The 15657-nt window shown below is 36.0% G+C and overlaps 1 protein-coding gene across 3 annotated transcripts in view; it reads left to right on the forward strand.

The window, feature by feature from the left end:
- The window catches only part of Dmd (dystrophin), a 1523318-nt gene that overhangs the window by 793184 nt on the left and 714477 nt on the right, over window positions 1–15657 (forward strand). For all 3 annotated transcript variants that reach the window (XM_055607916.1, XM_055607917.1, XM_055607918.1), the window contains one exon: window positions 3235–3446. In XM_055607916.1, the coding sequence (XP_055463891.1) occupies window positions 3235–3446 (212 nt within the window). The remainder of the gene's footprint in view (window positions 1–3234; window positions 3447–15657) is intronic.

A 15657-nucleotide genomic window follows, 5' to 3' on the forward strand; every position in this document is an offset into this window, starting at 1 on the left:
TTACTATGTTTAGGTATGTGCCTTGTAGACCTGATTTCTCCAAGACTTTAAACATAAACAGGTGTTGGATTTTGTCAAATGTTTTTTTCAGCATCTAAAGAGATTATTATGTGCTGTTTTTTTTTTTCCTTTCAGTTTGTTTATATAGTGGATTACATTAGGGATAAACATACTAAAATCTACAGACCTAAAGAAGCCAAACAACAAGGAGGACCCTAGGGAAGATGCTCAATTCTCATTCAGAAAAGAAAACAGATAGACACCAGAAGCAGTAGAAGTGAGAAAACAGGATAGGAGTCTACCACTGATGTCTTCTTTTTAAAATTTATTTTTATTTCTTTAATATTTGTTACAGTTTATTAACTTTGTATCCCAGCTGTGACCTACTTCATCATTCCCTCCCAATCCCACCCACCCTCCCTCATCTTCTCCGTACCCCTTTCCAAGTCCACTGATAGGGGAGGACTTCCTCCCCTTTCATCTGACCCTGTTTTATCAGGTACCTTCAGGACTGGCTGCAAAGTCCTCCTCTGGGGCCTAGCAGGGATGCTCCTCCTTAGGAGGAGGGGGAGGTCAAAGAGCCAGTCATTGAGTTCATGTCAGAAATATTCCCTGTTCCCCTTACTAGGGTACCAACTGGGATACTCAACTACCATGGGCTACATCTCGGCATGGGTTCTAGGTTATATCCATACATGGTCCTTGGTTCTACATTCAGTCTCATAAAAGACCACTGTGCCCAGATATATTTGGTCCTTGTGGGGCTCCTGTCCTCTCCAGGTCATACTAACTCCCCCTTCTTTCATATGATTTTTTATACTCTGCCAAAGTTTTGGTTATGAGTCTCAGCATCTGCTTTGATATGCTGCTAGGTAAAGTCTTTCAGACACCTTCAGTGGTAGGCTCCTGTCCTGTTACTTGTTTTCTCCTACTTCCCCTGTCCATCCCATTTGTCTTTCTTTTTTTTTAATTTTATTTTTCTTATTAGTTACATTTTGCTAACTCTGTGTCCCAGCTGTATCCCGCTCCCTCATTCCCTCCCCAACCCCACACTCCCTCCCTCGTCTCCTCCCTGCCCCTTTCCAAGTCCACTGATAGGGGAGGACATCCTCCCCTTTCATTTGACCCTGTTTATCAGGTATCTTCAGGGCTGGCTGCAAAATCCTCCTCTGTGGCCTAACAGGACTGCTCCTCCCCTGGGGGGGGGGGGGGTCAAAGAGCCTGCCCTTGAGATCCTGTTAGACATAGTCCTTGTTCCCCTTACTTTGGGAAACTACTTGGTTACTGAGCTACCACGGGCCACATCCAAGCAGAAGTTCTATGTTATATCCATAGATGGTCCTTGGTTGAGTGTCAGTCTCAGAAAAGACCCTGTGCCCAGATATATTTGGTCCTTGTAGAGCTCCTATCCTTTCCATATCATACTAACTCCCCTTCTTTCATATGATTTCCTGCACTCTGCCGAGGATTTGGTTATGAGTCTTAGTGTCTGCTTTGAAACACTGCTAGGTAGAGTGAGGATTGATAATCTTACTTTGGGTCCTCTTTTTCATTTAGCTTCTTTAGGTATACAGAATTCAGTATGTTTATCCTATCTTTTAGGTCTAGTACCCACTTATAAATGAGTATATACCATTTGTTTTTCTCCTTCTGGCATACCTCACTCAGAAAGATCTTTTTGTAGATGCCACCATTTGCTTGCAAATTTCATGATTTCCTTCTTTTTAACTCCTTAGTAGTATTCCATTGTGTAAAAGTACCACAATTTCTGTATCCATTCCACCGTTGATGGACATCTGGGTTGTTTCCAGGTTCTGACTATTATGAAAAAAGCTGCTACAAACATGGTTGAGAAAATGTCCTTGTTGTGTACTTGAGACTCTTTTTGCTATATGCCTCGGAGTGATATAGCTGGATCTTGAGGAAGAGCTATTCCTAATTGTCTGAGAAGCGTCAGATTGATTTCCAAAGTGGTTATACAAGTTTACATTCCTACCAGCAATGGAGGAGGGTTCCCTCTCTCCACAACTTCTCCAGCATGTTTTGACACTTGAGTTTTTGGTCTTAGCCATTCTGTCGGGTGTGAGGTTTGTCTTGGTTTGCATTTCATGGATCACCAAGGATGCTGAACATTTATTGAATTGTTTCTCTGCCATGCAATATTCCTTTGTTGTAATTATCATCATAATATCAACACAATTTTTAAAGAAAAACAAAACAAAACCCAGAATAGCTAAAACAATAAAGATCTTCTAGAAGTCTCTCCACCCATGATCATAAGGTGTATTATAGTGCAACAGTAATAAAAATGGAATGGTCTCCTTGTGTGTCTTCTGTCTGCTCCATGTTGCTCTATTCCCTCCCCTGTTTTCCTCCATAAGACTCCCTGCACCTGGCCCAAAGTTTGACCCAGGGTTTCAGCATCTGCTTAGATCCCCTATTGGGTTTTTCCTTTCAGAGGACTCCTTATAGTAGGCTCCCAGAGTCTTTCTCTCTTCCACTACTTCTCTTGTCTATTCTGTTTGCAAGTCTGAATGAGATTTAAACATCCTTCTAAGCATTTTCAAAACTAAGGAACTGAGCCCAGGGTGTTCCTGCAGAGACTGATTCACCAAAGGAAGACCATGCATGGAGAACAGCTAAACTCCCTGCTCATATGTGGTCTATTGGCAGCTTAGTCTCCATGTGGATCTCTGAAAGAGGTGAGCAGGAGCTGCCCCTATCATAACTCAGTTGATTATTCTTTGTTCACTGGCCCCTGGTGATGTCGCCTTTCCAGGCCACAGAGGAAGAGGATTCAGTCATTCCTGATGATACTTGATAAGCTATTGGCAGATGGCTACAGTAGAGAATGCCCCCTTTCAGTGGACTAAGCAGATAAGAGGAAGAGGGAGGAAGGGTGAGATAGGAAGAGTTGCGGGTGAGGGATTCAATAGGTATATATAATGAATAAATTGTGAAGGAAAAAAATAAAAAAAATGGCATGGTACTGACATAGATGCTGACTGGTGGATCAATGGAAATTAATCTAAGACTGAGAAATAAATCCACACACCTACAGAAAATTATTTTTTTGACAAAGAAGCCAAAACCATACAATGGAAAAAAGACAGCATGTTCAACAAATGGTGCTGGTCTAACTGGATGTATACATGTAGAAAAATGCAAATAGATCCATATTTATCACCTGCACAAAACTGTACTCACTGTTGTTTATTTTTTCTTTCATGCCAGTTGAAAGAATTCAGATTCAATGGGATGAGGTACAAGAACACCTGCAGAACCGGAGACAGCAGTTGAATGAAATGTTAAACGATTCAAAACAGTGGCTAGAAGCTAAGAATGGAGCTGAACAAGTCATAGGACAAGCCAGAACCAAGCTTGACTCATGGAAAGAAGGTCCTCACATGGTAGATGCCATCCAAAAGAAGATCACAGAAACCAAGGTTAGTGGCAAGCATATCTATTTTAAAAGTAAAATTCTTGTTAGAGCAAATGAACTCATGCCATATATTAAATTTAATGATTTTAATGAAAATTACAACATTTTGAGACATGGTACAGGTTAAAGGAAAACTGATGGCCCATTAAAAGCCTAAGGTTATTTTTCGTGTTTTAGTATGCACATATTTTTTAGGTTGTTTTGTTGTTGCTGTTATTGTAGTTCATTCAGGCCTTATATAACCTACTTGTGCCTCTACTCCTGATCTTCTTGTCTACAACTCCTGAGAATTGGAATTACAGACATGTGCCATGCTGCCATGCTAAGTTTCTTCTGGGGATTGAATTCAAGACTTTCTAAACCTAGGCAAGAACTATCCCTGTGGTGGCTTTTACTCCACCCCATTTTTTAAAGAACACTTCAAAGAAGATATGCCTACCATATTTCTGTGGTAGTATAATGCTAAATTAACATTTATCAATAATTTCTTCTCAGGAAAAGTAAAAGTTATATCTACCCATACCTTATTAAGGGCTCTAATTGGAGAAGGGATTGAGTGATTATCAGGGAAGGTATAACAAGAACAGGTACTCTCACATTTCTTCTCCCATTGTCTGACATTAGCACAGTGTTTTCTATACGTCTTATTCCTCCTTCACTTTTTTCCTCCTATTTCACTTAAAACATTAGAAATATCTTTCCACTTTATAGTTTAGTAATCCCTAGGCTAAAAGAAAGTGGTAAAGAAATAAGGTTTATTTATTTTTTAAGTATACTACATGATGCTTTATACACACTTGCTTCTTTCAAATGCCCATGTATACACTATCTGAGACATTAAATGGTCAACAGTGGATACTGGTAAGAGATTTTTAAGCAAGTACATAAGGTGGTTGGAGGTGATATGATTGATCCAAACTCTATTTTTTTCTTAATCTGGTCAAATATGCATTCTGGTAATCAAGGATCTGAGTCTGACATGAATTATGTCATCTAAGAAGAAAAAAAACATATTTTCTTCGTTTTTTTTCATTTCTAAAATATCTCGTATACAAAGCACTCTATTTATATTATGTTAAGTTTCATTGAGAAATAAACTTTAAAATATCAACATCAAAATACAATACAGATTAATAACAATTGATTGTTTGGTTATCGTCTATTCTATTAGAAAGTGATAATCCATTTTAAAAGCTCTGTCCAAATGGTCAGTTGGGGATAAGCTTTTCTTGTTTTTCAAAGATATTTGGGGGGGGGGATATTTTTAAAATTTTTAAAATTATAATTTTTTATTACAATTTATTCATGTTTTATTCCAGCTGTCACCTCCTCCCTCATCTCCCAATTGCACCCTCCCTCTCTCTTCTCCTACTATGCCCCTCCCGTAGTCCACTGATATATTTGCCCTAAATCCCCTGAGAATGTGTTAGTAAGTTCATGGAGCTTTATAACAGGCCTGGGATTTCTAACATGTCCCACTGATCAAAACTTTTTCCAAGTTAATCTGAGATAGACTAAATGGTATTAATACACATTTAGGCAATTTTTATTATAGCCACTTTGTTAGAGGAACTAAAGTTCCTATGAAGATAAGGTTTTCATGTATACTGGAATTTCAGAAGGCCATATAAGATTTTAAGACTCATCATTGCCTCTGTTATTATTAACACAGATGCATAATTTCTAAATCATCTTCTTAATTCCTGGTCTGACTATTTGAAATGCAACCCACATGGTTAATCTTGAATGGTCTGTTCTTATCCATAAGCTAGTATATTATGAATTTCATAGATCAGATACAAAAAAAAAGGTTAATGAATACAAAATTATCATAAGTGGGGTTTAAGACAGATGGGACAAAAAGGAAAAATGAGAGATAAGTAGTGCTATATTTGATTCTAAATGTTGACAGATGAAAAATAATCATACCCTAAGAGAATCCTAAGGGGGTATCAATAATTATTAGGATTTAATAAACATTAGTTACAAAAGTACAGGACTTCATGTAAGAGACTATTAGAAAAGTAAATATGGAAGAAGAAAACACAGCTATCTAATTATGCAAATAAATGTTTTGAAACACCTAACACAACACAGGATTTTATTATAAATACCATCTTTGTCAAGATTTTTTAAAATGGATGTAGGTAGTCTTCTGACTGCTTTATAAAAAGTGTCTTGGCATTAACTATAGAAATCATGGCTATTCTTGTCTGTTTAGAAACTTAATGAGAAGCATGACTGTCACAGTAAACACATAATCATATGGCAGATGATAAAGATGGACTATACATTAATGTTCCCACACTCCTTGTTCCAGGATGGTATACATGAATACTAAAACAATCGTATTGTTACTACTAAACTGAGTGTTTGTTGTATGCTAAATCCATGCTGATCATTTTATATGCACTGTTTTATTAGATTCTCTCAGTCATTCCTTATGAAAAGTACCCTTTTTATTTGCAGGCAGAAAACTGAAGGCAGATGAAATTCAGTCACTTCTTTTGGTAGGAATAGGGATATAGGACAGGAATTTAGGGCGATTATTTTTGCAGATGGCCTCACAGATTTTCTTGTTCACCCACAGTCTGTGTGTATAAAACAAATTGACAAAACACCCTGAGGCTCTAAAACAGGCAATAGTAATTATCAACTGACAAATAAGATTATATCATTGATAAGCCAAATGGCTATAAAATAAAGCAATTAAATAGTATAATATGGAAATGTTTTCACAGTATTTTTCTACTTTGAAAAACTGAAGATAATTTCAAATTATTTTCCTTTATATGCAACTACTGTTTTTAAAATTTTGAAAAGTTGGAGAACAAAAAAGAGAAAGATTTTAATGCCTAAATGTGGACTCACTACTCAGTGATGTTGGCAGGCATATCACTTACAATTATCTTTAAAAAATGTTTGGAAATAAATATATGAAGACACTATCTGACCTGCATCTCTCTCCTCATAAATATTGCTACATTTGGTTGCCTCTCATTTGCCAAGAAAAATTACTAGCTTTTCAAGGCCCTCATCAGAGTTGAAGAGCTGTGGTTACAGCAGTCAGTCTTCATTTCTTTTCCATACCTGATGATGATGCAATTAATTCTTCATAAATAACAGTAAATGGTTTTGAACAATAACACGATTCCATGACATTTTAAAAATATTTTTGGGATTTTTGTCTGTTTGTTTGTTTCTAGAGTTGGAGTTTCTCTGTGTTAACAGCCTTGGCTATCCTGGAAAACTCTTTGAAGACCAGACTGGCCTTGAACTCACAGAGATTCTCCTGCCTTTGATCCTGAGTCCTTGGATCAATGGCGTGCTCCACCAGGCCCCATGACCATTTTTATACTTTGAAACAATCACCATACTTGAAATCTACTGATCTGGATTCTCAGAAATCTGGACATATTAATAATTCTTAATATTTAACCTTCTCTATTATTAACATATATGTTAACTGTATTAATAATGTCTATAATTTTTAAATTCTAAACTTTCAGTTTAGTATTATTGCATGATTTTTATCATTTTATAATTTTTCATTATCAGTTTTATTTCTTTGTAACATTTCACTAAGTTCCATCTTTAACTCTTTTTTACTTTTTATTAATATAATTTTTAACTTATTATATTTATTCACTTTGAATCCCAGTTGTAGCTCCACCTTCTTTACCTCCCAATACCTCCCTCCCTCCCTCCCTCCCTCCCCTCTCCATCATCTCCTCCCATGCCCCTTCTCTAGTCCAATGATAGTGGAGGACCTCCTCTCCTTCCATGTGACCCTAGCCTATCAAGTCTCATCAGGACTGTCTTTCATAGTCTTCCTCTGTGGCCTGTTCAGGCTCCTCTCCCATCAGAGAGAGGTGATCAAAAGCCAGCCACTGAATTTGTGCCAGAGACAGCCCCTGCTCCCTTATTAGGGATCCCATTTAGAGACTGAGCTGCCACTGGCTACCTCTGTGCAGGGAGTCCAGGTTATCTCCATATTCATAACAACAAGAATCTGGAAACAACCCAGATGTCCCTCAATTGAGGAATTGATACAGAAATTGTGGTACATTCACACAATGAACACTATTCAGCAATTACAAACAAGAAAATCATGAAATTTGCAGGCAAATCGTGGGAACTAGAAAAGATCATCCCGAGTGAGGTAACACAGAAGCAGAAAGACACTCATGGTATATACTCACTTAAAAGTGGATATTAGACATAATATAGGGTAATCATATTAAAATATGTATACCTAAAGACGTTAAGCAACAAGGAGGACCCTGGGTAAGATGCTCAATCTTCATTCAGAAAGGCAAATGGGATAGACATTGGAAGAGGTGAAAATAAGGAAAAAGACAGGAGCTTACCACAGAGGGCCTCTGAAAGGCTCTACTCAGCAGGGTATTAAAGCAGATGCTGAGACTCATAGCCAAAATTTGGTCAAAGTGCAGAGAATCTTATGAAAGAAGGGGGAGATAGAAAGACCTGGAAGTGTCTGGAGCTCCACAAAGAGAACAACAGAACCAAAAAATCTGGGCCTAGCGTTTTTTTCTGAGACTGATACATCTTTAACTCTTATCTCACTGGTTTAATGTTTTGAAACTATCCACATGTCGGTTAGGAAAATTAATGGAAAGCAATTATAAAATAATACTATATTCACATAGTAAAAATTACATATAAGATGGCATCTGGGAAAGTTCATCATAAAAACATAGTCAGGGTAGAAGGAAACAGTAGTAGAACACTGGTTGAGCAGAAAACATACTCCAGGAAGTCTATTCTATGAATTACAAATGAGCAGGCCATAAAAACTATACATAATCTATTTGTATGTTTTCTCTTTGCTCTATAAACCATTAATTTTCTGAAACAAGGATGTGGATTTAGAAATCCACAGATTATTTTATTAACAACATCTCTTCATTTGATCTTTTTAGGGATGGTATAAAAATGCTTTTTTAACCAGAGACAGCTGTTACAGGGGGAAAAAAAAAGAAACATACAAGATTCCACACTAATTAAAATCCCTGCCAATAAGCTTTAACAGAATCCTGTGAGAGATGATGCCATTTAGAACTTTCTTTTTTTAATTAAATTTAATTAATTACTATTATTTATTACAATTTATTCACTTTGAATCCCCTTAGTAGGCCCCTCCCTCATCTTCTCTCAGTCCCACCCACCTTCCCTCTTCTTCCCCTATGCCCTTTCCCTAGTCCTTTGATAGGGGAGAACCTCCTCCCCTTCTATCTGACTCTAGCTAACTAGGTTTCATCAAGGCTGGCTGCATCATCTCCCTCTAAAGAAGCAAAAGTTTCAGTCCTGTTAATGCTAGGGTCAAAATAGAAGAGGGAAAGACCTCACCTACCTGTGGACTAAGGGAGGGGCATAAGGGGAGAGGAGGGAGGGAGGATGGGATGGGGAGGAAATAAAGAAGGGGAACACAGCTGGGATTCAAGTTGAATAAATTTTAATAAATGATAATAATAAAAATAATAATTTGGGAATTGATTTACTTAAAAGGCATTAAAACTTTTGTGCAAGGTGAAAAAAGAAAAAAAAATAAGCAAAAGTTTCATTAGGACTTGAAACTGCCAGCACTTATCATCCTAGGATTTATTTAATTTAGCACAATCTTGGCTGAGTTCACAGCCTGTACACCAGCCTAAGATTGGTACACACTTGGCAATGGGTCCTTTGGAAAACTTATTTCTTGGTCATTTTGAAGTTTCTTTTCTAGTGGCAAGAAAGAATTGACCAGGCTTATAGTTTATATTTATTTTTCTTCTTCCAGCCGTTGAAAAAGGAATTTCTTCCTCTTTGATTGCTCTGTGATTGCTCTTGTTAAATTCCACATAAAAGACCTAAAACCCCTGCTCAGATGTAGCCCATTGACTCAGTCTCCACGTTCCCTGGTAAGGGGAGCACTGACTTTCTCTGGCATAAACTCAGTGGCATGTTCTCTGATCACCTCCCCCTGGGGGGTTCAGCCTTGGCAGGCAGCAGAGAAAGACAATGCAGACAGTCCTGATGAGACCTGATAGGCTAGGGTCAGATAGAAGGGGAGGAGAGCCTCCTCTATTAGGGAACTAGAGGAGAAGCATAGGGTTAGAAGAAAGAGGAAGGGTGGATTTGGGAGAAAATGAAGAAGGGAGCCACACCTGGGATACAAACGAAATACATTGTAATTAATAATTATAATAATAAATAAAATTGCAATAAAAGCTTTCCAAAAGTGAAGGTATTAACTTTTCTGTGCTTCCGTGATTTAAGCATACATAAATTCAACAGAGAAGTGAAATCTTTGAGCCCTGCTGATTTGGTTATTTAATACTGGAAATTATTTGAAGTGAGAAATCTAATAACTTTCAAATTATTAAATAAACATTTTCAAGGCTGAAAAGCCTGTTTTAAATACAATTTTATTGTCCCATAGATACATTATAATTGTAGTTAATTTTCTAATGTAAATCTGTTCTACTTAAAAACCACAAATTATTTTAGTAGAAAATAAAGAATTCAGGGGGACCTCTTTGATAAATGTACCCTTCTTAAAAGAGTACATTTTTATTACACGTGGAGGGGTAAAACATACAAATGCGACAATCTCTCGTCTGCAAATAGGTAGTACCAGAGTACTTTCACCTGGTACTCACACATATATGTGAGACAGAGTTACTGTGTGTTGCAGTCCTTTATGGACTTTAATCACTTCACACTTACACAACTAGAGACAAGAGTGATGGTTACAAGAGACTGGAGGGAGTCTGGTGGAGATCATGGCTTTTCAGTTAGTATGATTACATCTTCAAAATGTATTACACAACATGATGATGTGGTTAATAACAAACTATTACATGACTCTGAATCACTTTTAAACCTCATTTCAAATGCTCCAATACAAAAAAGTGAACATTATATGAGATGGCAGGTTATATTAGGCATACACATCACTTTTTTACCTGAACATGTAATTGTCATTGTTAAATTGAAAACATTTAATTTAAAATAAGCAGTGTTTAGTGATTTTCAAATAATAATAATAATAATAACCTATTCCAAGTTGAAATTTAAAACTAAACACAAGGACTAAAACCTTAAAGGCTGGAGAGATGGCTCAGGAGTTAATATCACTTATTGTGAAATCATAAGCACTATATTTTGGATCCTAGCATCCTTATAACAAGCTGGGTGTTCAAAATTCGCCTATCGATCCAGTTTAAATGGACTGGAGACAAGAACACTGGCATTTGATGGCATCCAGCCTAGTGGAGAAAAGCAAGCCAGATTCAGGGAGAGACCCTGTTTCAAATGTATAGATAAGAAGGTGTTAAAAGAGGAGAGCAATCACCATCTTCAGGCATGCATATGCATGTCCAGTGCTGCATACCCATCCACATGCCTGTGTGTGTGTGTGTTCATGTATGCACAAAAGAACCACACACACAAAATAACTATAAAACTTAATATTTCAAAAAAGGTACAGAGTTACACAAAATTGTTAGGCAGTATTTTCTTAGATGCAACACCAAAAGTATAATGTAATAAGAAAAGACACATAAATTGTACTTGATATACACTGAAACATTTATACTTCAAATGATGCCAATAAATTGAAAGACAAGATGAGAGAAAATATTTTAATTGATACATGTAATGAGAAGTTTGTTTCAAAACATGCATAAACTCTAATAACTCAGTAACAAAATGTAAATGACCCAATTACAGAGGCTGTTTTAATAGAAAAATTATCCATAATAGACCTCCTTAAACAAATGATAATATAGTTATCATTAGTGATGAGAAAATATAAATGAAAAACAGTGAAAGGGCCCTTTATACACATTAGCTAAAATAAATAAATCAGACTATGCTGAGCACTACAAAGATGGAGGCTAATTGGAATTCTCATATATTTTATAAGCATTTCAAAGGATGAATATGTTCAGATGTGATATGGCACAACTATAATTTCAGAAGTCGGGATAAAAAAGCAGAAAGATTATTGCAAGTTCAATTCCTGTCTTGTCGACATAACAAGTTCCATGGCAGCCAGAGCTATTTAATGAGACCCTGTCTCAAGAAAACAAATAAATGAATAAACATATATGTGAAATAAATAAATTGTCAAAACAATGGGAAAATATTCAGCAGTTTAGAAATATATTAATATTTGCATTCTGTACTTAAATATATACTAAAAGGAATAAAAATAGACACAAAAATTTGTACAGAAGTCTATGGTAGTATTAATCATTATATTCAGGAAGCATAATCAACCCATGTCCATCACCAAAAATAATTAGTACATCAAAAATGAAATATTACTAAATGATAAAAATTATTATAATGCTTATACTGTGGGATAGATAAACCTTCAGGTCAGTATGCTATTTGATATAACCCAGTCAAAAACAACATTGTGTCTCTTTGTTTATATGTAAAACAAGTCATAACTGTGGATGAAGAAAACGGATACTGAAAAGTTACTATTATTAATATAAAGTTGAGAAGATACTGTACCAGAATTAGACTGTATTAATGGTTACACAACTGTTTGACTCAATGAAAAGCCAATAAACTGCACAATTTCAATGAGTGTATAATATGTGGAATGTGTATTAAATGTGCTTTTAATTGCATGTTGGCACATTATGAAGACTACAGATTTTTTTTCCTTGAATTTTAAAGTGCATATATGTGATCTCATGACGAAAGATACTGGTGAATGCAATCTCCCGTTGTAGGTTCATGGGATTTGAAAAGTTACCTAGAAAACAGGATATGATGTCACAAGAAAATATGCTACTTTCTGGTGGATTTGTGATGTTCTTTTGGGATAGTTTCTACAGGAGCACTTCTGCACCCTTTCAACCACACTTCTCTCTCTTTTTTTTTAATTTTATTTTTTTCTTATCAGTTACATTTTATTAACTCTGTATCCCAGCCGTGTCCCACTCCCTCATTCCCTTAATCCTACCCTCCCTCCCTCATCTCCACCATGCCCCTTTCCAAGTCCACTGATGGGGGGGACCTCATACCCATTCATCCGATCCTGTTTTATGAGGTATCTTCAGGACTGGCTGCAAAGCCTCTTCTGTGGCCTAAAAGGACTGCTCCTCCCTTGGGGGGTGGGAGGTCAAAGAGCCAGTCACTGAGTTCCTGTTAGAAGCCTAGGGTATATAGGTGATTTGTTAAGCACAACACTGCTTAAGCCTTTTAATAAAGTCAACAAATTAAAGTGAGAGCTCAAATAAAAACAATACTTTCCAAAATGTCATAATGAAATTAAGGTAATGAAGTACTTAAAGGACATTCCTCCCTTCCTTTTGTATAAAACTTATTCCAAAAATGCTGGCAGAGAAATGGGGCCTGAAAGTAAAGAGGGAAAAAATAAATTGTATGCCATTAGTTTAATTATAAAAATTCATTACATGAAGCCAAGTAAGACAGAAAATAATGGAACTCTAATGGGTTGGCCCATAACACATTTACTAGGCTGTACTCAGCTTGTAGTCATTGTTGAAAGGACAAAAAAAAAAAAAAAAAAAAAAAAAAAAGTAGCAGCACTGGTATGTAGCCCTCAAAGCTGTTTAAAAGATTAATCATTTCCAGTAAGCTGGAAAATGAGAGATATTTTCTTAAATAGTATCCTGTATGGAATGTTACCTTGTGAAACAGAATTGGTTGGTAATGTCAAAGGTTTAATGGATGTGTCTTAGAGTTAATGATGAGAGGCTTTACATTCAAAATAGCTTCCTTGCACATATTTTCACATTTCTACTATAAATCCATAAAGGATTTTATAGGTCATTTTAATTCACACAAGAAAGAAAGGAATTAACTTTCTTTCCCCAATAAAGATTTATAGAACATTAATTCATAATTATAACTAACTAGTTTAGTGATTTTAAAAAAACAAAACAAATATGTTCTATTTCTGCTCCCCATGAACATTCTACTTTTAGTTTGAACAATAACTTTCCAATGATGCTATAATTATTGAAAAACATTTTCTACAAAGTTCAATTACAAGAGATACATTACTTGCCTTAAATTTATTCCTATGCAACTTATACGCAATACACAGCATCCATCTTCATTGAACCCTTAGTCTTAGTCCGGATAGCTCTACTTTTTAGAGGCTTCTTTTACAGACTCTACCCTCTTGAAAAAGTATATTAGCTATAAGACTTTTGTATTGTTAAGTGAACAATTGTGAAATTATAGGAAAGAAAATTTAGCAAATGCTAAAAGTGGGTATGTAGGTCTGTCTTATCAAAAGATGATTTGGATTTTATTCATTATGTAAACTAAAAGATTTTAAACAGAGGAACACTCATCTTTTGTTCACGTTTTGCAATGACAGTTGGCTTACTCTTTCTACATCTCAGCTGGCCTTCCAACTTACATATAGTTGAAAAACATTAACTGAGGCACAAGAATCAGAGACCCACTCATCAACACATTCAGGGGTCCCATAAAAACACTAAACTAAAAGCTATGATAGAACTCAATGGTTGGACCTCTGCCTCCCCCCACCCCAGAGGGAGGAACAGCCTTGCTAGGCCACAGAGATGGACACTGCAACCAGTCCTGAAGAAACCAAATAAGCTAAGGTCAGATGGAAAGGGAGGAGACCTCCTCTATCTGTGGACTTGGAAAGGGGCAGGGAGGAGATGAGAGAGGGTGGGTGGGATTAGGAGGGAATGAGGGAGCAGTCTATAGCTGGGATATAAAGTTAATAAATTGTAACTAATATTTAAAAATAATGTAATAGCTATAATACACACAGAAGACCTGGTGCAGACCTGTGCACGTCCTGTGTAAACTGCTTTATTCTCTGTGAGTTCATATGAGTGTTGTTTTTGTTGATTTATAGGGCTTTGTTTTCTTGGTGTCATCCATCCACTCTGACTCTTATAAGCTTTCTTTTCTTCTGCAGAGTTCCCTGAGCCCTAAAGGGTGGGATTTGATGGAGACACCCCTTTAGAATTGTGTGTTCCAAGCTGTCTGTCTCTAAGTGTGATGTCTGGCTGTGGATCTCTCTATGGAGTTTAACATTTTTGATTCATTAGAGGGAGCATACATCTACACTCACAAAGTCATCTAGTAAGCTAGTATCTTAACATTGTAAACTTCCTCACATACCATGATCACCACTCAAGCAATTCCCTCTGGGGTGCACTGCTGTAAATAGAATCCCAACAGGGAAAAAAAAAAGGTGTGTATAAAGTCAACTATGGTTTTGACTTTACACACCTTCTGAGCTCTAGATTCATCCCTGTAGCAAATTTTACAGTGATGGAGAAAATTGACCACACTTCTGGTGTGAATGTCACTGAGCCATGGTGAACAGTATATTTGCCTCATTAGTATATAAATGAATATCAGTATATTTTGCTCATCTTTTAGGAAATTGCAATAGTGATGCTTTGTGTTTTAATATGAGCCTTATTGCTCTCAGTGGGAGCCAAAGTCATTGTGTTGTTTTTCATTTTAGCCTCTCAACTTCATGAATCTAGGAAAGTATTCTGTGACCATTAGTCAAGATTTCCTTAAATGGGCTTAAATTTCATTGCAACTACAGATTAAGGGAAGATTATATCACATGTTTATATATTCTTTCTTGGTCTTGCTTTCCCTGATGGATAAGAATATTGAACATTTCTTTAGGTGTTTCTCAGCCATTCATATTTTCTAAACAGGTTATTTATAACCATGTATTTTCCAACAGCATACCACAGAAAAGAGATAGCTCTAAGATTATGCAATTTGGTTAGGAAAATAAGTGATTTTAATCATGTACTTATTAAAATCTTTAGGTTATGTGTTCCTAAGCCTACATATAAATGCCCTGATGTTAGGTCATCAAAAACCTGTGTTTAATATTTCGATCAGTTTTTTTTTATTAACTTCAGAAATAAAAACAAGTTTATCTGAGTTTGGTAAATGACTTTGTGAATAATGACAGAAATTAATTGATAGAGAATATATTTTTCTTTTAAAATGCAAATAACATCTTCTGCACATCTTATTATACATATACTTTGTCAGTTTATGTTTAGCTTAAAAATAAGAAATGGAAAGAAAATCCTGTATCTTAGGAATTTTCTCAAAAATGGAAGCATTTTTATGGTTGTTTCACAATTTACTTTTTTATATTAATTGCAGTTTATTCACTTTGTATCCCAGCTGTAGCTCCCTCC

Source organism: Psammomys obesus, unplaced genomic scaffold (genome assembly GCF_907164565.1).
Source record: "Psammomys obesus unplaced genomic scaffold, mPsaObe1.curated_primary_1811, whole genome shotgun sequence".
Taxonomy (NCBI): domain Eukaryota; kingdom Metazoa; phylum Chordata; class Mammalia; order Rodentia; family Muridae; genus Psammomys; species Psammomys obesus.